General features: G+C 43.9%; 2 protein-coding genes across 5 annotated transcripts in view; both read left to right on the top strand.

Moving 5' to 3' along the window:
- Positions 1 to 11,552, top strand: part of LOC121543024 (cyclin-dependent kinase 14-like) — a 164,646-nt gene extending 153,094 nt beyond the window's left edge. For all 4 annotated transcript variants that reach the window (XM_041852696.2, XM_041852697.2, XM_041852699.2 and 1 more), the window contains one exon: positions 11,377 to 11,552. The gene's annotated coding sequence lies outside the window, so the exon portion shown is untranslated. The remainder of the gene's footprint in view (positions 1 to 11,376) is intronic.
- Positions 11,553 to 17,023: 5,471 nt separating this feature from the next.
- LOC121543022 (frizzled-1-like) lies at positions 17,024 to 20,762 on the top strand. Its single transcript, XM_041852695.1, has one exon. It carries the CDS (start codon positions 17,360 to 17,362, stop codon positions 19,037 to 19,039), a length of 1,680 nt encoding a protein of 559 aa, XP_041708629.1. The 5' UTR covers positions 17,024 to 17,359; the 3' UTR covers positions 19,040 to 20,762.
- Positions 20,763 to 27,089: the final 6,327 nt, after the last annotated feature.

Raw genomic sequence — 27,089 nt, 5'->3', positions numbered from 1 at the left:
AGCAGGGACAGGTGGAGCTCGTTAGGCTGAGTAGAGAGAGAGAGATGAGCAGAGTGGAAGATAGTGGAAACACATTAAGGTGGTAACCCGGTGGAGTGAGAGGGCTCATGACAGTGTGTGTGCCTGTGTACAGGCGTGTGTGTGTGCATGCGTGCGAGAGAGAGACAGAGACATTCAAAATAGTTAATTATTGTTACAAGTACACTGGAAACGACTGCTCATATAAGACCACTGGAGTCTGCAGTAGCCATGGCAACCCAACACAGCAGTAGCCATAACGCAGCATTCCTGTCATTCTAATGACTGGAAACGTTTAAGTCCAGTCTACATCCAGTAGGGAACCTTTTGGGCTTTTAATTAAACCTGGGCTTTAAAGAAATGGAAAATGATTTGTGTTAATTAAAATCACTCCAAATCCTCAATTCACACACACACACACCTACACACCCACACACACAGCTTATAGCCCAGCACATAAAACAGTTTGTTAAAGCATCAGGGCTGTCTCAGCTGAGGGTGTTGTGTGAGTGATGTTTAATGGCGGGCTGACGCACCTCATTACCCCGGGATCAGACATGACGGGACCGCCGTGGGGGTTAGGGGTCAGAGGGCGTGACCTCTGGAGGGAGGGTGGGCAGGGGGTGTCAGCCTGCCTCAGTCAAGCTTGCCTGACTACCAATGTAGAGCAACTCCTGTTTATTCAGGGTGCTTTGGATTGATAATAATCTGCAGAACCTAGAACCAAATCTTGATTCGTTAAAATGTAATTGAGTATGGTTATATGCACACAGTAATGCGATAATGTGCATAGACAGATTAATACAGTGGGGGGAAAAAGTATTTAGTCAGCCACCAATTGTGCAAGTTCTCCCACTTAAAAATGTAAATGTAAATGTTAAAAAGATGGGAGAGGCCTGTAATTTTCATCATAGGTACACGTCAACTATGACAGACAAATTGAGAAAAAAAAAAACTGAAAATCACATTGTAGGATTTTTAATGAATTTATTTGCTAATTATGGTGGAAAATAAGTATTTGGTCACCTACAAACAAGCAGCATTTCTGGCTCTCACAGACCTGTAACTTCTTCTTTAAGAGGCTCCTCTGTCCTCCACTCGTTACCTGTATTAATGGCACCTGTTTGAACTTGTTATCAGTATAAAAGACACCTGTCCACAACCTCAAACAGTCACACTCCAAACTCCACTATGGCCAAGACCAAGAGCTGTCAAAGGACACCAGAAACAAAATTGTAGACCTGCACCAGGCTGGGAAGACTGAATCTGTAATAGGTAAGCAGCTTGGTTTGAAGAAATCAACTGTGGGAGCAATTATTAGGAAATGGAAGACATACAAGACCACTGATAATCTCCCTCGATCTGGGGCTCCAAAAAAGATCTCACCTCGTGGGGTCAAAATGATCACAAGAACGGTGAGCAAAAATCCCAGAACCACACGGGGGGACCTAGTGAATGACCTGCAGAGAGCTGGGACCAAAGTAACAAAGCCTACCATCAGTAACACACTACGCCGCCAGGGACTCAAATCCTGTAGTGCCAGACGTGTCCCCCTGCTTAAGCCAGTACATGTCCAGGCCCGTCTGAAGTTTGCTAGAGTGCATTTGGATGATCCAGAAGAGGATTGGGAGAATGTCATATGGTCAGATGAAACCAAAATATTACTTTTTGGGAAAAACTCAACTCGTCGTGTTTGGAGGACAAAGAATGCTGAGTTGCATCCAAAGGGACCAGGACGACTGATCCGTGTAAAGGAAAGAATGAATGGGGCCATGTATCGTGAGATTTTGAGTGAAAACCTCCTTCCATCAGCAAGGGCATTGAAGATGAAACGTGGCTGGGTCTTTCAGCATGACAATGATCCCAAACACAGCGCCCGGGCAACGAAGGAGTGGCTTCGTAAGAAGCATTTCAAGGTCCTGGAGTGGCCTAGCCAGTCTCCAGATCTCAACCCCATAGAAAATCTTTGGAGGGAGTTGAAAGTCTGTGTTGCCCAGCGACAGCCCCAAAACATCACTGCTCTAGAGGAGATCTGCATAGAGGAATGGGCCAAAATACCAGCAACAGTGTGTGAAAACCTTGTGAGGACTTATAGAAAACGTTTGACCTGTGTCATTGCCAACAAAGGGTATATAACAAAGTATTGAGAAACTTTTGTTATTGACCAAATACTTATTTTCCACCATAATTTGCAAATAAATTCATTAAAAATCCTACAATGTGATTTTCTGGATTTTTTTTTTCTCATTTTGTCTGTCATAGTTGACGTGTACCTAAGATGAAAATTACAGGCCTCTCTCATCTTTTTAAGTGGGAGAACTTGCACAATTGGTGGCTGACTAAATACTTTTTTTCCCCACTGTATAATAGTTTGATTAAAATGTTTACATGCTTTGCAAGAAGACATGTTTACATGGACACATCTGAAATCCGGCTATCTGATGGCACTCTGATAAATGCAGAAAATCGGCAATCAAAATAAACGTTTTACCACAGCAACCATGTTATTTTTGGGAACATATTTGATTCTGAGTTCGCACATATAAAGTTTGTATGTGGAAACTACTTCTAAGATGCATACAGTGCCTTCGGAAAGTATTCAGACCAATTGACCTTTTCCACATGTTGTTATGTTACAGCCTTATTCTAAAATGGATTAAATAAATAGAAATCCTCAGAAATCTACACACAATACCCCATGATGACAAAGCAAAAACAGGTTTTTAGAAATTTTTGCAAAAAAAAAACTGAAATACCTTATTTACATAAGTATTCAGACCCTTTGCTATGAGACTCGAAATTGAGCTCAGGTGCATCCTGTTTACATTTATCATATTTGAGATGTTTCTACAACTTGAATGGAGTCCACCTGGGTAAATTCAATTGATTGGACATGATTTGGAAAGGGACACACCTGTCTATATAAGGTCCCACAGTTGACAGTGCATTTCAGAGCAAAAACCAAGCCATGAGGTCGAAGGAATTGTCCATAGAGCTCAGAGACAGGATTGTGTCGAGGCACAGATCTGGGGAAGGGTACCAAAAAATGTCTGCAGCATTGAAGGTCCGCAAGAACACAGTGGCCTCCATCATTCTTAAATGTAAGGAGTTTGGAACCACCAAGACTCTTCCTAGAGCTGGCCACCCGGCCAAACTGAGCAATCGGTGGATAAGGGCCTTGGTCAGAGAGGTGAGATCTAGAGTTCCTCTGTGGAGATGGGAGAACCTTCCAGAAGGACAACCGTCTCTGCAGCGCTCCCCAATCAGGCCTTTATGGTAGAGTGGCCAGACGGAAGCCACTCTTCAGTAAAAGGCACATGACAGCCCGCTTGGAGTTTGCCAGAAGGCACCTAAAGACTCTCAGACCATGAGAAACAAGATTATCTGGTCTGATGAAACCAAGATTCAACTCTTTGGCCTGAATGCCAAGCATCGCGTCTGGAGGAAGCCTGGCACCATCCCTACGGTGAAGCATGGTGGTGGCAGCATCATGCTCTTGGGATGTTTTTCAGCGGCAGGGACTGGGAGACTAGTCAGGATTGAGGGAAAGATGAACGGAGCAAAGTACAGAGAGATCCTTGATGAAAACCTGCTCCAGAGCACTCAAGACCTCAGACTGGGGCGAAGGTTGCCCTTCCTACAGGACAACGGCCCTAAGCACACAGCCAAGACAATGCAGGAGTGGTACGGGCAGTGGCGGCTCCTGAAAAAATTCTCAGGAGGGGCAATTTTTCTGATGATTTAGGTGACCTACACACATTTTTAAAAAGATATGTCCAGCAACAACATGAAGACAGGGGCAGCATATAAGTCAATACCAGAATCATTTATTGACTGATCTCAGGGAGTGCTCCTAATCTCAGCTTGTTACCTGTATAAAAGACACCTGTCCACAGAAGCAATCAATCAATCAGATTCCAAACTCTCCACCATGGCCAAGACCAAAGAGCTCTCCAAGGATGTCAGGGACAAAATTGGAGACCTACACAAGGCTGGAATAATAATAATAATAATAATAATATGCCATTTAGCAGACGCTTTTATCCAAAGCGACTTACAGTCATGCGTGCATACATTTTTGTGTATGGGTGGTCCCGGGGATCGAACCCACTACCTTGGCGTTACAAGCGCCGTGCTCTACCAGCTGAGCTACAGAAAGTGGATACTCATGGATGCGCATCGCAATTGTAAAATGTCAACACAATTGGAGACACCACGTCATTTTTGGAGACATGTTATTGACAGTAAACTATTGTAGATGCGACTGCTAACTAAATAAAACATTTTAGCTGGCTAGCTAATCATCTTAGCTAAATGTGGGGCAAACAATTCAGTTATTTACCGTTAATTTGAGGGATTGGGGTGAAAGAAATCGAGTTACATAGTGATACTTTACGATATACTGTATTGACAATATCGCAATATAACCATATCCACCCTGTCCAAAGTCTCTACTTGGTCTCAGTTCTCCAGTAAACTTGTGATTATCAACACTAACCTCATCGTTGTGGCGGCGGACAGCTAGCCTGTATCCCTCATCCAGTTGAGTGGCAATGTTATTTTTTCGTTCGTACCATTTTTTGGAAAATCCTCGGGTGTAGGACTTCCCCCTTTAGTAGAAACCTGTTGAATTATTAAATTTGGTCTGGGAGGTCCTAATTGTTTCGTTGCCAATTTATCTTCATTTGTTCGCCGACAAAAAGGAAATTCTTTCAAAGACACAATCGAGTTGCACTGAAGCCTAGCCATTTTGATAGTAGTAGTGAATTGATTGACGCTGCTACCCTCTCTTTTCTTAGTTACGTTCATGTGACGAAAGCGCGTAAGTGCAAGCCCACAGACACCCATTGAGATTGTATTGAAGGCTCTGAAATTTGAAAAAAATAGATTTTACATGGGAGTCTATGACAGAAGTTCTGGGCGATTTTCAATCTGACTGAAATCGCCCCAAAAGGGGGTGGAGCCATTTGAAGCACGACTTTAGCCTGATTCGACATTTAGTGGCAGTGTGGCACTGTGGCAGATCAGACGTATAGATTACAACACTGATAACTACTGTTGCCGTGATATAATTGATTAGAAAAAAAATCCCTTCCTTTTCCCGTTTGGCAGTGCGTCGCCCATATCGCCCTATTGAACAGGCCGTCCCTGGGTACGGGACAAGTCTCTGAATGTTCTTGAGTGGCCCAGCCAGAGCCGGACTTGAACCCGATCGAACATCTCTGGAGAGACCTGAAAATAGCTGTGCAGCAACACTCCCCATCCAACCTGACAGAGCTTGAGAGGATCTGCAGAGAAGAATGGGAGAAACTCCCCAAATACAGGTGTGCCAAGCTTGTTGCGTCATACCCAAGAAGTCTCGAGGCTGTAATCTCTGCCAAAGGTGCTTCAACAAAGTACTGAGTAAAGGGTCTGAATACTTACAGTTGAAGTCAGAAGTTTACATACACCTTAGCCAAATACATTTAAACTCAGTTTTTCACAATTCCTGACATTTAATCCTAGTAAACATTCCCTGTCTTAGGTCAGTTGGGATCACCCCTTTATTTTAAGAATGTGAAATGTCAGAATAATAGTAGAGAGAATTATTTATTTCAGCTTTTATTTCTTTCATCACATTCCCAGTGGGTCAGAAGTTTACATACACTCAATAAGTATTTGGTAGCATTGCCTTTAAATTGTTTAACTTGGGTCAAACGTTTTGGGTAGCCTTCCACAAGCTTCCCACAATAAGTTGGGTGAATTTTGGCCCATTCCTCCAGACAGAGCTGGTGTAACTGAGTCAGGTTGGTAGGCCTCCTTGCTCGCACACACTTTTTCAGTTCTGCCCACAAATGTTCTATAGGATTGAGGTCAGGGCTTTGTGATGGCCACTCCAATACCTTGACTTTGTTGTCCTTAAGCCATTTTGCCACAACTTTGGAAGTATGCTTGGGGTCATTGTCCATTTGGAAGACCCATTTGCGACCAACCTTTAACTTCCTGACTGATGTCTTGAGATGTTGCTTCAATATATCCACATAATTTTCCTTCCTCATGATGCTATCTATTTTGTGAAGTGCACCAGTCCCTCCTGCAGCAAAGCACCCCCACAGCATGATTCTGCCACCCCCGTGCTTCACGGTTGGGATGGTGTTCTTCGGCTTGCAAGGTTCCCCCTTTTTCCTCCAAACATAACGATGGTCATTATGGCCAAACAGTTCTATTTTTAAGTTAATCAGACCAGAGGACATTTCTCCAAAAAGTACGATCTTTGTCCCCATGTGCAGTTGCAAACCGTAGTCTGGCTTTTTTTATGGCGGTTTTGGAGCAGTGGCTTCTTCCTTGTTGAGCGGCCTTTCAGGTTATGTCGATATAGGACTTGTTTTACTGTGGATATATATATTTTTGTACCCGTTTCCTCCAGCATATTCACAAGGTCCTTTGCTGTTGTTCTGGGATTGATTTGCACTTTTCGCACCAAAGAACGTTCATCTCTAAGAGACAGAACGCGTCTCCTTCCTGAGCGGTATGACGGCTGCGTGGTCCCATGGTGTTAATACTTGCGTACTATTGTTTGTACAGATTAACGTGGTACCTTCAGGCATTTGGAAATTGCTCCCAAGGATGAACCAGACATGTGGAGGTCCCCCAAAAAATTTCTGAGGTCTTGGCTGATTTCTTTTGATTTTCCCATGATGTCAAGCAAAGAGGCACTAAGTTTGAAGGTTGGCCTTGAAATACATCCACAGGTACACCTCCAAATGACTCAAATTATGTCAATTAGCCTATCAGAAGCTTCTAAAGCCATGACATCATTTTCTGGAATTTTCCAAGCTGTTTAAAGGCACAGTCAACTTAGTGTATGTAAACTTCTGACCCACTGGAATTGTGATACAGTGAATTATAAGTGAAATAATCTGTTTGTAATCAATTGTTGGAAAAATTACTTGTGTCATGCACAAAGTAGATGTCCTAACCGACTTGCCAAAACCGTAGTTTGTCAACAAGAAATTTGTGGAGTGGTTGAAAAACAAGTTTTAATGACTCCAACCTAAGTGTATGTAAACTTCCGACATCAACTGTATGTAAATGTGGTATTTAGGTTTTTTAGCATTATGGGGTATTGTGTGTAAAATTATTTAATCAATTTTGGAACGCCGATTAAGGTGTTTTTTACATGGCCTAATAATTTGAAAGATTGCTCATAACACCAGGTGTGTCACGCCCTGACATGGAGAGACTGTTATTCTCTAGGTAGTTTGGTCAGGGTGTGAAACTCTATGTTATAATTTATATGTTTCGGTTGTAGAATTGTATTTCTAGGTTTGGCCGGTTGTGATTCCCAATCAGAGGCAGTTGTCGCTCGTTGTCTCTGATTGGGGATCATACTTAAGTAGCCTGTTTGCCTACCTTAGTGGTGGGATCTTGTTTTGTGTTCCGTGTTTAGGCTTGTTTGTGTATAGCCTGAGGACTTCACGTTACGTTGTTTCTTGTTTTGTTTATGTTTATTGAGTTTAATAAACATGTTCGCATACCACGCTGCACCTTGGTCTGACCCGTCTCTCAACGATCGTGACAGAAGATCCCACCAAAAATGGACCAAGCAGCGTGCCCAGGAGCAGCAGACACCCTGGACACAGGTGGGGAAGTAATTTTGGACTTGGGAGGAGATATTGGCCGGTAGAGGACCCTGGGCGAAGGAGGAAGCCCAGGCAGGAGAGGAGAAACGGCGACATCAACGGTGCTGGCCGAAGAGGAAGCCGGAGAAAAGGCCCCAATAAAAAAAAATTGGGGGGTCTCACGGGGTGGACGACGAGGCAGCAGGAGGCCGGGAAAGGGCTGACTAGAGAGGAGGAGGCCGCTATTTTAGAGGTCCTCCAAGACCTGCGGATCGAGAGTCTGAGAGAGGAGGCCACCACGTTACGGGGGCTGTTAGATCAGAGGGAGCAGGAGTTATCCGTTCAGAGGGAGGCGCTACAGGAGGCTCAAAGGGAGAAGGAAGTAGTGGAGGCAAGGAGAGAGGAGCTGGTCAGGCAACAGAGGGAGCGTGTGTTCATAGAGGAACCTAGGTATGCGGAGATACGCACTGTGTCGCCAGTGCGCATTCACAGCCCAGTGCGTCCTGTGCCAGCGCCCCGCACGTGTCGTGCGAAAGTGGGCATCCAGCCAGGACTGGTTGTGCCAGCTGTAGACTCCAGACCTCCAGTACACCTCCACGGTCCAGTATATCCTGCTCCGGTTCTACGCACTGTATCACCAGTGCGCCTCACCAGTCCAGTACGGCCCATACCTGCTCCCCGCACCAGGTTAGTGGTGCGTGTTCCCAGTCCGGACCGGCCCGTTCCTGCTCCTCGCACCAGACCTGTGGTGCGTGTTCCCAGTCCGGCCCGGCCCGTTCCTGCTCCTTGCACCAGACCTGTGGTGCAGGTCTCCAGTCCGGCCCGGCCCGTTCCTGTTCCTCGCACCAGACCTGTGGTGCGTGTCCCCAGTCCGGTCCGGCCCGTCCCTGCTCCTCGCACCAAACCAGTGGTGCTTGTCCCCAGTCCGGCCCAGCCTGTTCCTGCTCCTCGCACCAGACCTGTGGTGCGTGTCCCCAGTCCGGCCCGGCCCGTTCCTGCTCCTCGCACCAGACCTGTGGTGCGTGTCTCCAGTCCGGCCCGGCCCGTTCCTGCTCCTCGCACCAGACCTGTGGTGCAGGTCTCCAGTCCGGCCCGGCCCGTTCCTGCTCCTCGCACCAGACCCGTGGTGCGTGTCCCCAGTCCGGTCCGGCCCGTCCCTGCTCCTCGCACCAGACCAGTGGTGCGTGTCAGCGGTTCCACTCCAGACCCAGACGTCAGCCCCTCCCCAGGTTCGGGGTCTCCCACACCAGGGTCCAGACAGGGCTTGGCGCATCGTGGAAGGAAGGAGAGGGGAAGCATCGCGCCGAGGTCCAGACTAGACCAGGTGCGCAACGGGGAGGCAGAGAGGGAGAGGTCGTCACGCCCAGAGCCGGATCCTACCTTAATGAGTCAGGTTGGTGCGGCCGGAGTACGCACCTTTGGGGGGGGGGGGTTTAATAAACATGTTCGCATACCACGCTGCACCTTGGTCTGACCCGTCTCTCAACGATCGTGACAAGGTGTTATAATCGGCATATGCTTACTTCGATTTTGACCTTATGCAGAGTAAGGTGTTTACATGACTATTGCGTAATCGCCCACTGCCATAATCAGTTTAATATCAAATTGTTAGTGTGCATGTAAACGTTCTCATTAAAAACATAGGCTAGTTAGGCCTATTTGAAGTATTTTTCACTGTTTTAAAACACCTCAGTGTATTTTGTCTACATTATTATGTCTATGGTGTTTATATGCTACATTTTACATTTACATTTTAGTCATTTAGCAGACGCTCTTATCCAGAGCGACTTACAGTTAGTGCATACATCGAACCCACAACCCTGGCATTACAAACGCCATGCTCTATCAACTGAGCTACATCCCTGCCGGCAATTCCCTCCCCTACCCTGGACGACGCTGGGCCAATTGCGCGCCGCCCCATGGGTCTCCCGGTCGCGGCCGGCTACGAGAGAGCCTGGAGACCACTGCGCCACTCGGGACACTCGGGACATATGCTACTTAGGCCTATTTCAAGTATGTTAGTATTCTGCAACACCTGAGAGGTTTGTTCTGTCTCCATTCTCTGAGGTGTTCATCTGGGGTTATTAGTATTTCCAGAGCTGCTGCTTCACGGTAGTGACAGGCTCTTTGATCAGGCAGATACAAGGGATGAAAGGTGTGTGTGTAGAGGAGAGGATTGTCTGGGGAGCGACCTGCTCACTGCAAGACTGACTGGCTGCCCGATGAACATCTAGAGGAGAACTGTGCTGATATTTGAACATGGCCTCAGAGAGACTGGGATGTGGGGGGAGAGGGGTGAGTGGGAGTGGGGAGAAAATGGGGAGCAGGCTACAAAAGCGGGTGTGGGCGAGTGGAAGGGGAAGGGTGATCAGAGAGAGAGAGAGGTTAGCTTGTGTTTTTTTTTAAAGTAGTCACCTCTACCATTACTGGTAACTCCATTTTGCTCCCCACCCACATTCTTATTCTTTCTCTCTCTCTCTCTCTCTCTCTCTCTCTCTCTCTCTCTCTCTCTCTCTCTCTCTCTCTCTCTCTCTCTCTCTCTCTCTCTCTCTCTCTCTCTCTCTCTCTCTCTCTCTCTCTCTCTCTCTCTCTCTCTCTCTCTCTCTCTCTCCATTGTTGAATGTCCCACCACCCAGCACTAAGCACTTTCCCTTCTTAATGATGTCATTGTGTGGGGGGTGGTCTCCGTCTATTCACCATTGTATGACAGACAACAGCTGGCCTTATTGGACATGGCCACACCGTACAAACACCCTACAAATCCTACCCATCTGGTTCCTTAAGCGGAACCCCCTACACACACACACACACACACACTCATCTTTAGTACTTTCTCATCCCACGGGACGTGAACCCTACATCTGTTCTTACTAAATCAGGCCCCCAAAAACAACAAATTCCATTGTTGACTTAAAGAGTATATGATACTGTAGGGAGGAGAGAAAAAGGAGAGAGGGAGAGAGAGATCCCTTTGAGAGAGAGTGCTTCTGTGACCTTGAACTTCTCAGCTCCTGTACCATATTCGGCCTCTCCACATCCTCTCTCCTTTCCTCTCTCTGTCTGTGTATCCCCTTCTCTCTGTTTCTGTCCTGTATGACCTAAACAAGACTCCATACTCTATCCCTGCTTTAAACCATGCAACCTGAAGTCAAGCTCATCTTCTCTCTACTTCTCTTTCTCCCTCTTTCCCCTCTCTCTCTCTCTCTCTCACACACACACACACACTAACACACACACACATTCTTACACCGCCTGTATGTGTTTTTGAGTCAGAGAGGTGTATGAGCAGCAGATAAAGGAGGCGTCCATCCAAGATTTCAGATTCCTGGCATAGACTGCCTCACATCCACTGGGAATGGACTTCCAAGGGCTGAGAGAGAGCGAGAGAGAGAGAGAGAGAGAGAGCGAGAGAGAGAGAGAGAGAGAGAGAGAGAGAGAGAGAGAGAGAGACATGCATTATTTATTATTGCAGTATGGTCACTAGAAAGAAAGAAGGGGATTAGAAGGGAGCCCCAAGCCAGCCAGGTCTATTGGGTTATTTCTCTCTGTCTATAATTTTCTCTCTCTCTTTACTTCTCTCCTATTCTCTCTTTTTTTCTCCTATCTTTTTTCCCCCCTCTTCTCTCCTCTCCTACAATGTCCTGTCTATCCCGTCCATTCACAAAGCAGAAAAGGGCTGGTTCAGAAATAAGGTAGTTGTGATTTGTTCATTTCCAGTTGGCAGATTGACTCATATGTTTGTGTCTGTGTGTTTCAGGTTGCTGCTGTGGTCAGTCAAAGAGAGAAGGACAAAGACAGTGAGATGGAGGAGCCACCGGGATCACAGACCCTCTTCTGTTTCTTTTAACTTATTACCTTTCCAACAGTGTGTGTGTGTGTGTGTGTGTGTGTGTGTGTGTGTGTGTGTGTGTGTGTGTGTGTGTGTGTGTGTGTGTGTGTCTGTGTCTGTGTGTGTGTCTGTGTGTGTGTATGTGTGTGTGTGTGTGTGTGTGTGTGGTGTGTGCATGCGTGTTTGTGTGCCTGAGTGTATACATTTTGGTGGGTGACACCTGCAATTTCAGTTTTATAATGTTATGATACTCATATATCGTTGACACATTTACAATACCCTTAATCATCAAGGGACTTTACAATACTATTGATACATACTGTGGCTTGTGTTTCTAACTACCTATGTAAGAATGTATATTTGTATGTACAGTATACTCATATTTAGAAATTATATAATGGACTCCCAAGAAAGCGTACATTTTTTCACTAACATGCTGCACTTGCATGCAATCACGCATTCATGCACAAACTCACACGTACACCCACTGGACAGTTTAACTCACACTCACAACACAAACTTTAACTGAGAATGACAAGCAGTAGTAATGTTTCTCTTTTATTTTGAACTGTTCCTCCTCTGTAACTGTCAGGTCAGAGTCAAATGACATCAAATCAATAATAATCATAAGCGCAATGGTACTAATACTGTAATAGTGATATTGATGATAATAATCTGTTAGTCTCTGCTGGAGATGGTGCATAAACACACAAAGCAATGAGCATCGATGACATCGTGAAGAGTCACATGTAAAATGGTACATTCGCTGTGGTCCGTCTCAGTGTGTGTGTGTGTGTTATATCTATGTGGTTGCGTGTGCATCAAACATGGGCAATACCTTTTCATTGGTGCTTCCATGTAGGCCATGAGCTACTGTTATCTAACGCTCCCCGTTGTACACTGTATCTAGATGGTAAAACACATTGGCAATAGGCTCAGTGAGATTTTGATCTCTTGGTTTCTTCGACCCATGACAATCCTCTTCTTCACTTCTTTTGATACCGTCCAGTAATGTACTGTATATCATGACGTCATCACCAATGTTTTTAGACGATTACGTTATTGACTACTTGTCTCAGCTATCACATTAATACAATTATTAGGAGCACCTTTTATGATATCGTATGATATTGATCTAACTAATAGTTTTGGTTCTTGGGTACTATTTTACATTGGCTGGTACAAAGATCTGTTTGTGTTCGATTTTCAACTGGGTGTTGTTTTGTGTAAAAATATCAGATAATATTAGTAATGTGTGAGCATGGTAATATAGCAATGAGAAGTAATATGAAGAATATGGCTTCCCTTTTTATGGATTGATTTGAAATCTTAACACTAATCTGAAAAGACCTGTACTGTTCACAAGTAGAGGAGGGTGGAAGAGAGTTATGAGTGAGACATCATGTACAAACACTGACTATCACACACACACACACATGAGAACACATGAGAGACAGTCACAGGTATAATACCGTATACGCTTGGCCACACACAGTCCCTCTTCACCCCTGCCTCGCCTGCTAGTCTATCATCGTGGGAGGAGGAGGAGGAGGAGGAGGAAACACTAAAAGAAAGGAGTCTTGTAGAACGCTTTGACATGGTTCACCATATGGCCAAGTCCATGTTATGGGACAGCTTTAATTGTCCCACCATCTCTAGTGGTGGTCGGTGTACTATAGAGCAGGCGAGGCAAAGACAGAGAATCACTGCTATAGTGAAGACTTGTGTCATTAGCTTTTTGAAAATGCACTTTTTCAATCTATTTGCCCTACTGTACATTCCAGCTTATTAAGAATGTCACTTTTTGCATCTGTGTTGTCCTTAATGACATGCCCTTGCCTGTACAGACTAGAAATATCAGTGCCCTCCCTTGGCAACCGTAATAAATAGGCCAACAGACCCCAGTTTCCAACCCTAGTGCTGCACAGACTTTTTAAGGAGAACTACTACAAATACTTGAAGTGATTTCATAGGACTTCAAGTGATTCTGTGTTGTGGTAGTAAAGACGGTGAGGAAGGGAGGAGAGTCTAGAGTGGCATCTTAATGTGACCAAGCAGCATGACAGAGGAGGGTTAATACCACAGAGCTCTGCTGAGATAGATCACCCAGTTCGCTCTGCTCTGCCTTGCATGGCTTTATGGGATACAGGAGGTATTAGCAGCTGAATAATTATTTTTGATACATTACTCTCCTGCTTTCTGTGTGTGTGCTTTTCTTTTTTCCCCCTTTTTCTTTTTTGCCTTTTTGTCCCAGAAGTTGCTTCCTTTGCCGCCTGCCTGCGATATCACATAAACATATGAAAATACTGTATATATTTTGGACTGCCTGCCTGCCTGCGTGGGTGGAGTTCCTGAAAGCTCCTTTTTTCTCCTTTGGGAATTAAAAGCATTTTCTCTATGAAGGGAAATCTTGGGAAAGAAGTATTGAAATTGCACATTGAGCACTGTGACGGTCAAAATGATGAACAATTTAATGGGGCCTACTATCAGTTTAATGTTACCATTGATTCTTGCTTGTAAAGTCAACTTCCAGATGTTTAATAAAATGCATATACAAATACACCATTAAAATCAGAATTGGGAATGGCTTAAAATTGATCTGTTTGCTATATTGGTCATGCTATGGAATGTGTACATTTCGAGTCATATTTTGAGTTACAATTGAATATTTAATCATTTTGGATCCTTTGTTATAAACTGTCTTACTAGGCTGCATATAAAAGGGGAGGTGAAGCGCCTTGTGTAAAATGTAATAGTGACGCTTATACTATGTTTGGGTACATACAGGGTCATGCGTGTCTCCTTAACGCCATAAAAGAGAGGATTCGTATTAAATATATATGGATATATACACATACAGTATATTTCTTGGCCTTGTCAGTTTCTTAACTGCTTAGACGTACAGTATATGTTGGAAAAGGCGTTTTGGAACCAGACATGCAACCCCCCGCTGTACTCAACACTACATTTGTGTTTTACAGTATAAAAAAAAAAGCTTAACTTGCATTTCTATTTTTTCTTTTTTGTATGATGCACTGAAAATACATCATTTTCGCAAGTGGTTTCGGACATAGAATAAGTGTTACCGGTCACTTTATAAACTGAAACTTAGTAGATAATAGTAGAATAGCTGTTGCATTACCTATTTGTTACGACCTGTATGTAATGTTATTATGGAAGATGTAATGTCCTTCTGTAAATGTTGTTTATTGTTGGTTTACCTGAAATAAATAAAGTTTATTAATGCTTCAAACTGTGTTCAGCTACCAATGCAAAACAGCTGTTGTTAGGCAATTTATTACATACTTACAATTCCAATCTAGTGTGGTGATGCTAGTGTGGATGTTGGCTGCCTTTGTCCTCCTATTCCTCAGCATTGACATAGTTAACTATTTCCTGAAATTAGTTATCCCTGGAATTGATCTAAGTAACATACTTTGTTTTATTAAAGGCATAATTTACTCAACTGTACCAGCAACAGTTTCTAGTGATTTATCCTGTATTACCTGTCCCTGTTTGATGTGAGCTGAGCTGGCCTGATTACAGAGGCCTTCTTTGCATTGTACCACAACAGTATTTTCTCTGGACACTTACCAAGGTGTTATGTCTCTGATTCAAACCATACCAATAGGTCAACAACATCTCCATGTCTGCGTCCCAAATGGCATCCCTATGGGCCCTGGTTAAATGTAGTGCATTATATAGGGAATAGGGTGCCATTTGGGATGCATAATTGAAAAAGTATGTAACTTCAGTTATGAGTACAGTTTTCCAGCATGCTGGTCCAAAAACAGATATACTTTATTACATGAAAACAAACAACCTCCGGGTCATAATGACTGCTGTGACAGACAAAATAAATGGAAACCCCAACAACACAATGTCACGTATTACACTATAGGGGCCCATGTGTGCTGTAAGAATGTAATGTTCATAACGTTTTTAACGTTTCTTTGGAAAAACAGGAAGTCATTCTATTCTTTTCTGCGGTTATTGCATGCGGTCATAAATGGTTCTGAAACTGTTTTGCACCCAAAATTCCCCTCAAAATGCATTTCCAATAGTTAATTCCAGTTTATCTCTTTCATGTTGGATCATAGATCAACTGCATGTAGGTCAAATCTGACTCAAAGTTGTAAATGTTTCTTTGTAAGGTTGATTGCTCTGGACAACTGTATTCCAAACTGAATAGACTTGGCTAGACACCCAGCCTTAAAACAAGGCATTTAGTAACATAAGTCATTTTGAGTTTGTGTGTCTTTCTCTTGGCAGGGTGTAGCTTGATGAACCAAATCTCACTGCATTCCTCTGTCAAGATAAATTACACACTTATTGACTCCCTCTCCATCCCACTAACAGACATGCCTCCTAACCAGTCAGAATGCCTAGGTGAAACATTAACATTAGGGATCCTCTGTATTTGCTTTGCCTCAGCTAGTGAGCGATGTTGTTTTGAATTCTCAATAGAGAGTGCTCTGTGACAGTCTCCTGTGCACACATAACCACAGGTTGATAACTATAAATACATTTTGATGCACATCCCTTGGGCTAATCATATTATTGATGCGCTATAACTGGTCATAGTGTTATTGGTGGTTGCAACAGTAGTTAATGAGATTATTATTTATGTTGTTATGACACTGTTATTGTACAATAAATAGCCTTACGTTATCTAATATATCTCTGGTGAACAGTACAGTACAGAACAGTTGATGACAAATAAGAGATGATAGACTCTCCCTGAAAGTCAAGGGGGGCAGGACAGCCCTGTTAAGCTCACTGTAGTGGAGTATCTCTCTTCCTTCCTTTGGTGTTCTACACAGGATCTCTCTCTCTCTCTTTTTCTCTCTCACGGTTTCCTTCCTGTTCTCCTCTACACAGGGTCTCTCCCTCCCACTGTTCCCTCTGCGCGCACCACTGTGGGAGCTGGGTTTGAAACCCCTCTGATCCCAAAGGCTCATGGTGACAAACCACTTTCATCCCTGTCCCTAGGGCCTAACGGGGGGAGACGACATTATGGTTGAAAGGGGAGACCGATTAAAATGATGCTGGTTGTTCTAAAAGACCCATTTAGGCTATACTCATTTGTACTATGGGAAGTGCATGGCATTTATTTAGTGTGGTTTACAGTCACTCACAGTTTTACTGGATGATAATATCAAGGGGGTATGGACTGTTACAATAGTAGGCTACTTGAGGAAGTCTAATAGGATATCTCTGAGTCAATACCTCACAGTTTTAATGAACATACTGTATAAGTTAAGGGTAAAGGGTTTGCTCATATAAACAGTAGGCCTACTGTCATATTTGTAAAATAGTCTATAACTTTCCTTTTCCATCAGTAGTCCTAGATGTGGCTTTCAGAAGTATCATAGGCCTATTTATAAGGGCATAATTCTTAAATGAAATATTAAATATAGTTTCGGCTATAGAACTAAGACGTTGAAACTCATCAGTCAACAATCGAGAGCCAAACACAAGATGAACAATTGTAGATGATCCCTAAACCTTGCCATCTGTTAGTCCAACCCTTTTTCCATATGGAGAAGCGAAAGACGGCTCACTGAGACAGCAGGGCGCCTGGAAACAGGTTTGAACAGCGCAGAGCAGAGAGGCTATCACATTTGTCGGGAAGCTAGAGTAGCAGAAGAATATTGCAGAGTCCGGACCTGTATGTGGTGTGTATAGTAGGTCGGGTGTTTTTCTCCAAATTTTGTCAGCGATATTTTTCGATTTTGGGGGACCTTCAACATCTCTGCGCAGCGGCGGGGAGAAGTGAAAACAACCAAAAGTTACGCAGGGAGGGAGTACATTTACAAGGAAAGAAAAACCCAACAAAGAAAGGGAGCGGGGAAGTAGTGGCGAGCTAGCTGGCGAGCTAGCTAGTTTAGGAAGAAACCGCAAAGAAAGTATGGCTGTGGCCGTGCGTAATGCTTTCGCAATGGATTACTACAGAGTAATGTGTATATTTTTGCAGCTGTTTTTATTGATCAGTTTGGGATCTACAAGGGTAAATGGACAGTATGGCGACCGGGGAATGTCTATTCCGGAGCACGGCTTTTGCCAGCCGATTTCTATTCCACTTTGTACGGACATCGCATACAACGAGACCATCATGCCAAATTTACTGGGACACACAAACCAGGAGGACGCAGGGCTCGAGGTACACCAGTTTTACCCGCTTGTGAAAGTTCAGTGTTCTCCTGATTTAAAGTTTTTCCTCTGCTCCATGTATGCGCCTGTGTGCACGGTGCTTGAACAGGCGCTTCCCCCGTGCAGGTCACTGTGCGAGAGGGCGAGACAGGGCTGCGAGGCGCTCATGAACAAATTCGGTTTTCAGTGGCCGGACAGCCTCGCGTGCGAGTCTTTCCCGGTTCACGGAGCGGGCGAGCTGTGCGTCGGGCAGAATATGTCTGGTCAAAGCACACCGGTCAATCCCACCCCCGATGTAACGGAGACCCCACACGATACTGGGATTGTAAAAGGACAGTTCAAGTGTCCGGCTTCTCTGAAAGTACCCACTTATTTGAATTACCGTTTTCTCGGTGAGGATGACTGTGGCGCACCGTGCGAGCCAAAGAAATCTAACGGAATGATGTACTTCAGCGAGGAAGAGTTAAAATTCGCAAGGATATGGATAGTAATCTGGTCCGTGTTATGTTGTGCATCCACCTTATTTACCGTTCTAACCTATCTGGTGGACATGAAACGCTTCAGCTACCCTGAGCGCCCAATTATCTTTCTATCTGGTTGCTACACCATGGTATCCATTGCCTACATAGCTGGATTTCTCCTTGAGGACAAGGTGGTTTGCAATGACAGGTTTGACAACGACATTAGGACTGTGGTGCAGGGTACTAAAAAGGAGGGATGTACCATCCTCTTCATGATGTTGTATTTTTTCAGCATGGCCAGCTCCATCTGGTGGGTCATCCTGGCCCTCACCTGGTTTCTGGCAGCAGGGATGAAGTGGGGTCACGAAGCCATCGAGGCCAACTCGCAGTACTTCCACCTGGCAGCGTGGGCAGTGCCTGCCATTAAGACCATCACTATCCTGGCGGTGGGCCAGGTGGACGGGGATGTCCTTAGCGGCGTGTGCTTCGTGGGTATCAACAGCGTGGACGCTCTCCGAGGTTTCGTCCTGGCACCCCTGTTCGTCTACCTCTTCATCGGCACCTCGTTCCTCCTGGCAGGCTTTGTGTCTCTGTTCCGGATCAGAACCATCATGAAGCACGACGGCACCAAAACGGAGAAGCTGGAGAAGCTGATGGTGAGGATAGGGATCTTCAGCGTGCTCTATACTGTCCCTGCCACTATCGTCATAGCCTGTTACTTCTACGAGCAGGCCTTCCGGGAGCAGTGGGAGAGGACGTGGATCAGCCAGACGTGTAAGACGTACGCCGTGCCCTGTCCGGCCCACCCACACCCCAACATGAGCCCCGACTTCACCGTCTTCATGATCAAGTACCTCATGACTCTGATCGTGGGGATAACTTCCGGGTTCTGGATCTGGTCTGGGAAGACCCTGAACTCCTGGAGGAGGTTTTACACGAGACTGGCTAACAACAAACAGGGAGAGACCACGGTGTGAGTGGTCTGGGTGGGGTGAGACCTCTGGATGAACTGTAGCCCATGATGGGCGTCCCCCACACACACAAAAAAACGGTGTTTATTTACAGACTGAATGAATGATAATCGTTTTTGGACTTAATTGCCATGCAGAGACACTCATTGGTACATGGATGTTTCTATTGTACATAAAACATTTTGTGAGATTTTTGTAAGTATATATTTGTATTTAAAGATCAAAATTCTCTTTTTTAGTTGTTTCCCTCTATTAAAACCAACATTTACTTTACACACTTTGGGCATAATGGAAATGTACCTTCCTAATCATGATAAAGAGCCAGCTGACTGAGCAGTTAGCATTAAGGATATGGTTGTCTTAGGACCTGAGTTGGCTTGGCCACTGCTGGGAGAGGGTTGTAGCTAGCTGTCTTTGATCAGTGGACTGGCTCTGAACATTGTTTCTATTCTAAGCAGCAGATTCCCGTGAAAAGCAATTGCTTCCTCGTGGGTCATTATCCCCCATTAAACTGCTGTTCTTTCTGTCCAACTGTTCTCTTCTATTCAACATATTTCTAAATGCCTAAATGCCTGGAATTTGAAGGTAAAAAATACAATCAACATTTATTTTAAAACAATGTATAGGTTTGGGATTAGGTGTTCAACATATTTCTAAATGCCTTGGATTTGACGGTTAAAAGTACAATCAGCATTTTGAAAACAAGAAAGGAGGTATAGGTTTGGGATTGTGTGCACATGTACTGTGTAGCCTACATGACATGAATCTTAATACATATGTTTTTAGAACCTACTGTACTTCAAGCCAGAATGAGAACATTTAACCCCAAATAAAGCCCAAATACTTGCACCAAAGTTAAAAGCGGTCTTTTGGTGATTACAACAAAATATTCTAATAGAATGAAAGTAAACCATTTGCAGGATAATTTCAACATTTTGTCTTTCAGATATCTTGCTGCCTATTAACACAGAACAGACTCACCTTGTTTGTGCCATTGTTTACCTAGATCTGTTTGTGCTGTCTTGCCAACTCCGAAGGACCATAGGAGTAGGCAGGACAGAACAATCAGGTCTGGGACCAGGCTAGGGGAATACAGAATGCTGGACAGAGACAGCTCACACTCAGAGGTGGGGCTAAATAACACATCAGCTGCGCTCCCTAATGCTTTCTCACAGACAGACAGACAGCTGAAACACCAATCCTTCACTGATGAACAAGCTGAATTACGCAGTAGCCTACTCTACAGCCGGCTGTATAATTGGCTTATAAAAACAGAAAATGAATTGATAAATGAAGGATATAGGACAGAGAAAATGTCATTTTGTAACGGTGCGTTTTGTAATGTAATTATCGGACCTACAGGTAATCAGAGTCAGAAAATGATTATTCCCCACATGGTAATTGTTGGCTAAATGTGGCTGTTTTTTTACAATGGGCCCAGGTGGCAGCTTTGAGCAGTCCCCTTTCACCCCTGAGTCATTTCTCTCCTGGTTAAGTGTGTGCACGTGTGTTTTTGTGTGTGCACGTGCTGGTGTGTGTGTGTTGGCGCTAACCATGCAGGATGAGCAGCTGTCTTTAGGCTTTATAAAGGAAGACACCCTGATCTGTCCCCACCTCAAACATCTTCTGTTATGTTCTTGTCAAATGCATGAAAGTTATTTTACCCTAAATGCATCGATGGCTCTCTATTAAACAATATGTTCATGCCTTTGACATCTGTTATGTTTAATTCTGGTATTCTGCATTTATTTGTTATTAAAAAACATTATATTTATAGAAACATTTTTTTATATCCACACTGATTACTTTAAAGAATAAAAAATCCCACCTTTGCACAAACTGTCATGTTGATTTGAAATATCTATTATTTTCATGTGTTAAAAACCAAAGTTGATGGATTGAATCATGCTGTTAGCCTAGTGCACATTTACATTTTAGTAACTTAGCAGGTGGTCTTATTCAGAACGACTTACAGGAGCCATTAGGGTTAAGTGCCTTGCTCAAGGGCACATTAACATATTTTTCAACTAGTCGGCTAGGGGATTAGAACCAGCGACCTTTCAGTTACTGGCCCAATGCTCTTAACCGCTAGGCTACCTGCCTAAAATGTAGTTTAAGATTTGGAGTGTAAACAAATCTGCTTCATAGACTCTGTATAGTATTCAATTTGTAACAACATGGTAATAGCAATCATTTTTAAACAGTGAACTTAAGTTTTATCTCAGTGTTTCCAATTTGAAGTACAGATCCCTCAGCCAACTGTGAAGTCTGGTTTGAAAAATAACTTCTTTATCCTTGGTGGATGTTAATCAAATGCAGCTCTCTGGTTAGGCAAAATGAGGTGGATGGGAATCTTCTGAATGGTTGGAATGCACTGTGAACGCTCAGAGGCCTTGCTTGTGTAGGGGCATTGTTGCTTTGCCCTTAAAATAGCTTGTGTCCCATGTCTGGCAGTCACATATGTATGTCAGCTACTCAACTTTCATACAAGCATTGTTAAGGGTCGTTTTTTTTTGTCTTTAATTCTGTTGCTCTTTTCAGAGGTTGTTCTGTTCACTCTTGTATCTATTGTGTCCAAGCTTTTCTGAAGTCTGTGGGTGTATAGTTTGTAGCTAAACTGACCGTAAGTTCATGTGAACTATATATAAGGCGCATGTCCAGTAGTTTATGCATACACACGGTTAGGGCTCAAATCAGTCCGTTGCGCTGAAGATCTGCTTTATAGCACGATTTATAATTAAAGGCAATGTTCCCAAGGTCGCGGAGACTGCATTCATGGTAAATTATGCATACGTCTGCTCAATCGGAAATTACCTTTAAATGTGAACCGCGCTAGAACGCAGATATTCTGCACACAGATTGAATCGAGCCCTTAGTCTCAGACAGGTTAGCGGGTGTGCTGAAGAACACTCCCCATTTTCATTGTGAAATGTTGAGTATCAGTGAGATGTAGTAAGTGCTTGGCACAGAGTTGAGGAATTGAGTCAATGCAGTGCCTAAGCAACCTTCAGGTCATTTAACTGAATGATATCCACTTCTAGTCTCTGGATTTATAGTAATATGGGCCATGTTTTCCTCCTATAAGAGTATCACTGACTGACCTCCAGGCCGAGGGAGATTGACAGTTATTTTGTGTTTCTTCCATTTGCGAATAATCGCACCAACTGTTGTCACCTTCTCACCAAGCTGCTTGGCAATGGTCTTGTAGCCCATTCCAGCCTTGTGTAGGTGTACAATCTTGTCCCTGACATCCTTGGAGAGCTCTTTGGTCTTGGCCATGGTGGAGAGTTTGGAATCTGATTGATTGATTGCTTCTGTGGACAGGTGTCTTTTATACAGGTAACAAGCTGAGATTAGGAGCACCCCCATTAAGAGTGTGCTCCTAATCTCAGCTCGTTGACCTGTATAAAAGACACCTGGGAGCCAGAAATCTTTCTGATTGAGAGGGGGTCAAATACTTATTTCCCTCATTAAAATGCAAATCAATTTATAACATTTTTGACATACGTTTTTCTAGATTTTTTTGTTATTATTCTGTCTCTCACTGTTCAAATAAACCTACCATTAAAATTATATACTGATCATGTCTTTGTCAGTGGGCAAACGTACAAAATCAGCAGGGGATCAAATACTTTTTTCCCTCACTGTATGTGTATGCTAGGTCTCTCTCTGCCTGCCTCCCTGTCTGTCCGTGTGTGTTCCTGATGCCTGGCTTGCTACTGGTTTGTCAGGAAGAGCTTGTACAGCCAGCAGCCCAGGCCAGAGCACACAGAGGACTGCTTGTCCCTCAGTCTCAGTCCCTCTCCTCTCTGCTGCTCTGTGGTCAGACTTTAGTCCTACTCTACAGCTGTACTCTGGCCTGGAATGCTGTGAGCTGGAGGAGGACAGGAGAGAGAGTATAGAGATACAGTATAAACCTAAACCTCAGCATCAACATGCATTATGGCCCAGTCACACAAGTTGCCTTGGACATTTTAAGAAGGCTATCTTGTTAATGTTGCCACACGATGGCTGTAATGATAACTATTCATCATGCGGAGTGCTCAGTGACATTTTCTAGTTTTGGAGAATACTGGAATAATCGCTAAAATACTGCTGCTGTTTTCAAAGGACTCAAATAACATTCTGCTTCACCTGTCACTATATATGGGGCTGACCTTATGAACTTCTGACCCCCTTTGTTCACAGAGGACATGGCAGGTCACACAGTGGTGATGTCATCGTGTGTTTACTCTCCCCTAGTACCTCCCCCATCAGCCCAGACAACAGGTTCTATGACTTTCAGACCTGTCTGACTGCCTGTTGTCGTTAGCTTACCCCACTGAGCATCTATCACCTCAGGCTACACTTTGTAAAGAATGCTAAAGCTATGCTAACCAACTGTCTGAAGTGAACTTTAGGAAGAATGCGAATGCTAACTGTCTGTAGCGCTAGCCTGCCAGGTGGATGCAAAAACGAATCTCTTCGTCCGTCTTAGTCTATTATAGTTGAATACAAAGAAGGCTAAATTGCTGTATTATAGCCTAGAACAGTGGTTCCCAAACTGTGGGGCGAGGGGTCGGCAGGGGGGGCGTGGGGGTCAGTCTGGTTTTCAACTTACACTTGAAAAAAAGTTTTAATAGTAGAAAGTTGTAATAGTAGAATGCACAAGGCAAGGTGCCATTTTGAAATTGGGTAGTGCATCATCAGTTTTCCTCTTGTCATGTCAGTCATTGCATACCTTAGAGAGCTATTTATAACTTGTCAGAAATGTCCAGATCAACTAGCCTATGTCAGCTAACGTTTTTTAGCTAGGTTTTTTTGTAGTAACGTTAGAGTCACTCAAATATCACATGTATAGACATTAGACATGGCAAAATGTATAGAATTGCCAGAAAATTAGCTTTAAAACTGCAACATTTTGCCTGCACCCCATGACAAAATGTGTAGAATTGCAGGAAATGAGCTTTAAACCTGCAAAAATGTCTCTCCACCAACAAGAATGGTGTGAACAGTTTGTGTCATGAACAGTGCTTGTGCCCATAGAAACAGATGTCAAATCAAATCAAATCAAATCAAATTTTATTGGCCACATGCGCCGAATGCAACAGGTGCAGACATTACAGTGAAATGCTTACTTACAGCCCTTAACCAACAGTGTATTTATTTTAAATAAAAAAGTAGAATAAAACAACAAAAAAGTGTTGAGAAAAAATGAGCAGAAGTAAAATAAAATAACAGTAGGGAGGCCATATATACAGGGGGGTACCGGTTCAGAGTCAATGCTCGGGGGCACCGGCCAGCCGAGGCAGCCGAAGTATGTCCCCAATGCTGGAAGGGGGGTCTGAGTGAAAAAGTTTGGGAACCACTGGCCTAGAACATGTTTTCATCCATCCATGTATTTAAAAAAATAAAAACTGATTTCAGGCTCTGTTTTCTCAGTCATAAGACATGCACAGTCTGAGACACACACACACACACATACACACTGACCTTGTCATCCCGTTTCCCAGCGGCCCCTGCCTGAGCCTGTCTGAGTGTGTTGAGATGGTCATGTCTGTCATTGCCTCTCACACAAGTACGGAATCACTGCTGTTTCACAACGCCCTCCTCTGCAGAAGCTCTCACTCACTCACTCTGTTGAAAAGAACAAGTCAAACATACTCAAACAGGCCTTTCACAGCAGAGCACTGAAGCAGTGAGTTCTAGTTTGTGTCATCAACCCTGATTTGTGATAAGGTTGGAATGTTCATCATCAGTGAACATCTACAATAACAAAACAGTCACTGAAGTGTTCTTTTTAAGGCAATAGATTTCTGGCATCTTCCAACAAGGCAGTATTTGTGGGATATGAAACAGATTTTTCATGTACATTCCTTGGAGTTTCCTGGTAGTGAGCTCATCTGAGCCCAGCTATAATTAGGTTTTGTTTGTAGCCTGCAGGAAAATGGACTTCCAGTACTAATCCTACTGTACATTATTTTCAAACATAGCACACAGTTTAACATTCAAATTTTGTGTTGAAACCTCCTCAAGGTCAAGGCAATGTTTAACAGCTCCTGTTCCATCCATCTCTCTCTCTCTCTCTCTCTCTCTCTCTCTCTCTCTCTCTCTCTCTCTCTCTCTCTCTCGCTCTCACTCTCTCTCCAAAGCAGATTGCAGTATATTGTACCATGCTGTCCGTCTGATACAGTGAAATTGACCTGCCCCAGATGGGTCCATGCTGTATACTATCCTTGGGATGTCCCTACCTCGTTGAAGTTGACATTTAAAATGGTTGGTAAGGGTTAAGGTTAGGGTTAGGTAAGGGTTATGGTTAGGGTAAGGGTAGGGGTTAAGGTCAGGGTTTAGGTTAGGGACGTCCCAAAGATTCCAGATAGCACCACCACACCCGATCACATGCCAACATCAACATCTGTCATTGGCTGTTGGTTTTGTTGGCGCCATCTCATCTCTGTCATCTCTCTGAGATCATTCTTATGTTTACTTTCCTTACCTACACATTTAATTCCTAAAGCCTATTCTATATCTCTGAAACCAGGAGCCACTATGTTTTTGTTTTAGGTAACACTTTATTTGAAGTGTACATACTACCTACAGAAGGACTTCATGACACATTCATAAGACATACATTTCTGACATCAGGAGCCTCTACGTGCATGTTTGTATAGAATTTGCATTGTAATTTAGATAAGGCCTTCTAAACACTTTCCCCGTGCCGTTATTTCTGTCATGCCAATCTGAGGATTATATTACACCACATTGAGAGCAAAGAGAGTGAAGGAGTGCAGCAGTGTTCTGTGATGGCAGCCTTTTCCCCAGGGAGGTGTTGTCAATTCCCCGGCACCAATCATAATTACGGTTTGTGATATTGTGTGACAGGGTTATCAAAGATTGCACTGCTGCGAAGCCCTCTTCCTCGGGGAGAGGAGAGCAGCTCCTAACGAGGTGTCAATCACTGGGCCAACACGCCCGGGAGAGCAGGAGGAACATTATCTTGTGCTTATCTCTGGAAGTGAGTCATCCCTCCCATCTCTCTCTCTCTAGCTCTCTCTCTCTCGAAGATGGGTTCTTTTTCAGATTGCACATTACACTGCCTAGCAACATACAGCAATATGGATCCACCTTTGTGTATTTAGTCAAGATAGCATTATTGTTCTCATGGGTGCCGAACAAACTGCCCAAAATTCACTAGTATAGATTATGAACACCCTAACTTTCTCTGCTAGCCTTTTATCATATCTATGTGGCGGATGAATGTTGAACGTTCACAAATGAGCGCGCTTGAAAAGTGTGCATGTGGAAAGTAGCTCAGTCACACTAAACCCAATACATACGCTCTCAACTCCCGTTGAGTGTACAGCTCTGGATTTTAAATGTGGGTTGTTTCAAACTGTTGACATACTTCTGCAGACGACGGGGTGGATAAAAACAGGAACTGTACCCTCCCACATAGTTAGGCAGCCATAAATATGAATTTGATCCCAGTTCCGTAAGGACCCTGTCATTAAACTTTCCTCACTCACTCTCTTTAAATCAGCCCAACGCTCATTGATGGCTGTCTGTGGCTTCTTGCCCCTATAGGACAAACAGACTAACCCAGGCCATACACAGTACACACACACACACACACACACACACATTCTAAACCAAACCGCTTTATGTGGGACAAAGAATGATTCAGTTACTTTACACATGGATTGAAAAACGTACACACACACACAGACACACACAAGAAGACGCAGTAATGCTATCTATCGGCCACTGCCATCCAGCCACATATGGTGGTTCAGTTTCACAGGGCGATTCACTCAGTGAGACAGTGATTTCATCTCTAATAGGGATTCAATGAAACATCACTCAGTTTAGGAGCAACAATGAGTTTCCCTGGGGGAGAGAGAGAGATGTGGGGAGAGAAAAAATACAGATCAAATTCAATTATTCCTCAACATTAACCTCACAGTGTTTGAGGCAGAGCGGAATGAAACTATGCAAGCATGACATTTCTTAATGGAAACCGTCTGTATTCAACCTCTTGTTGTTTTGTAAAGAAGTGCAGATAGGAGCTGTGAGAGGG

The sequence above is a fragment of the Coregonus clupeaformis genome, chromosome 28 (genome assembly GCF_020615455.1).
Source record: "Coregonus clupeaformis isolate EN_2021a chromosome 28, ASM2061545v1, whole genome shotgun sequence".
NCBI classification, from domain to species: Eukaryota; Metazoa; Chordata; class Actinopteri; order Salmoniformes; family Salmonidae; genus Coregonus; species Coregonus clupeaformis.
Note: the sequence above shows the minus strand (reverse complement) of the source record. Positions and strands in the feature narration are given on the sequence as shown.

Coding starts and splice junctions, on each gene's coding strand:
- LOC121543022 (XM_041852695.1), top strand. CDS start 17,360: ATGGCTGTGGCCGTGCGTAATGCTTTCGCAATGGATTACTACAGAGTA.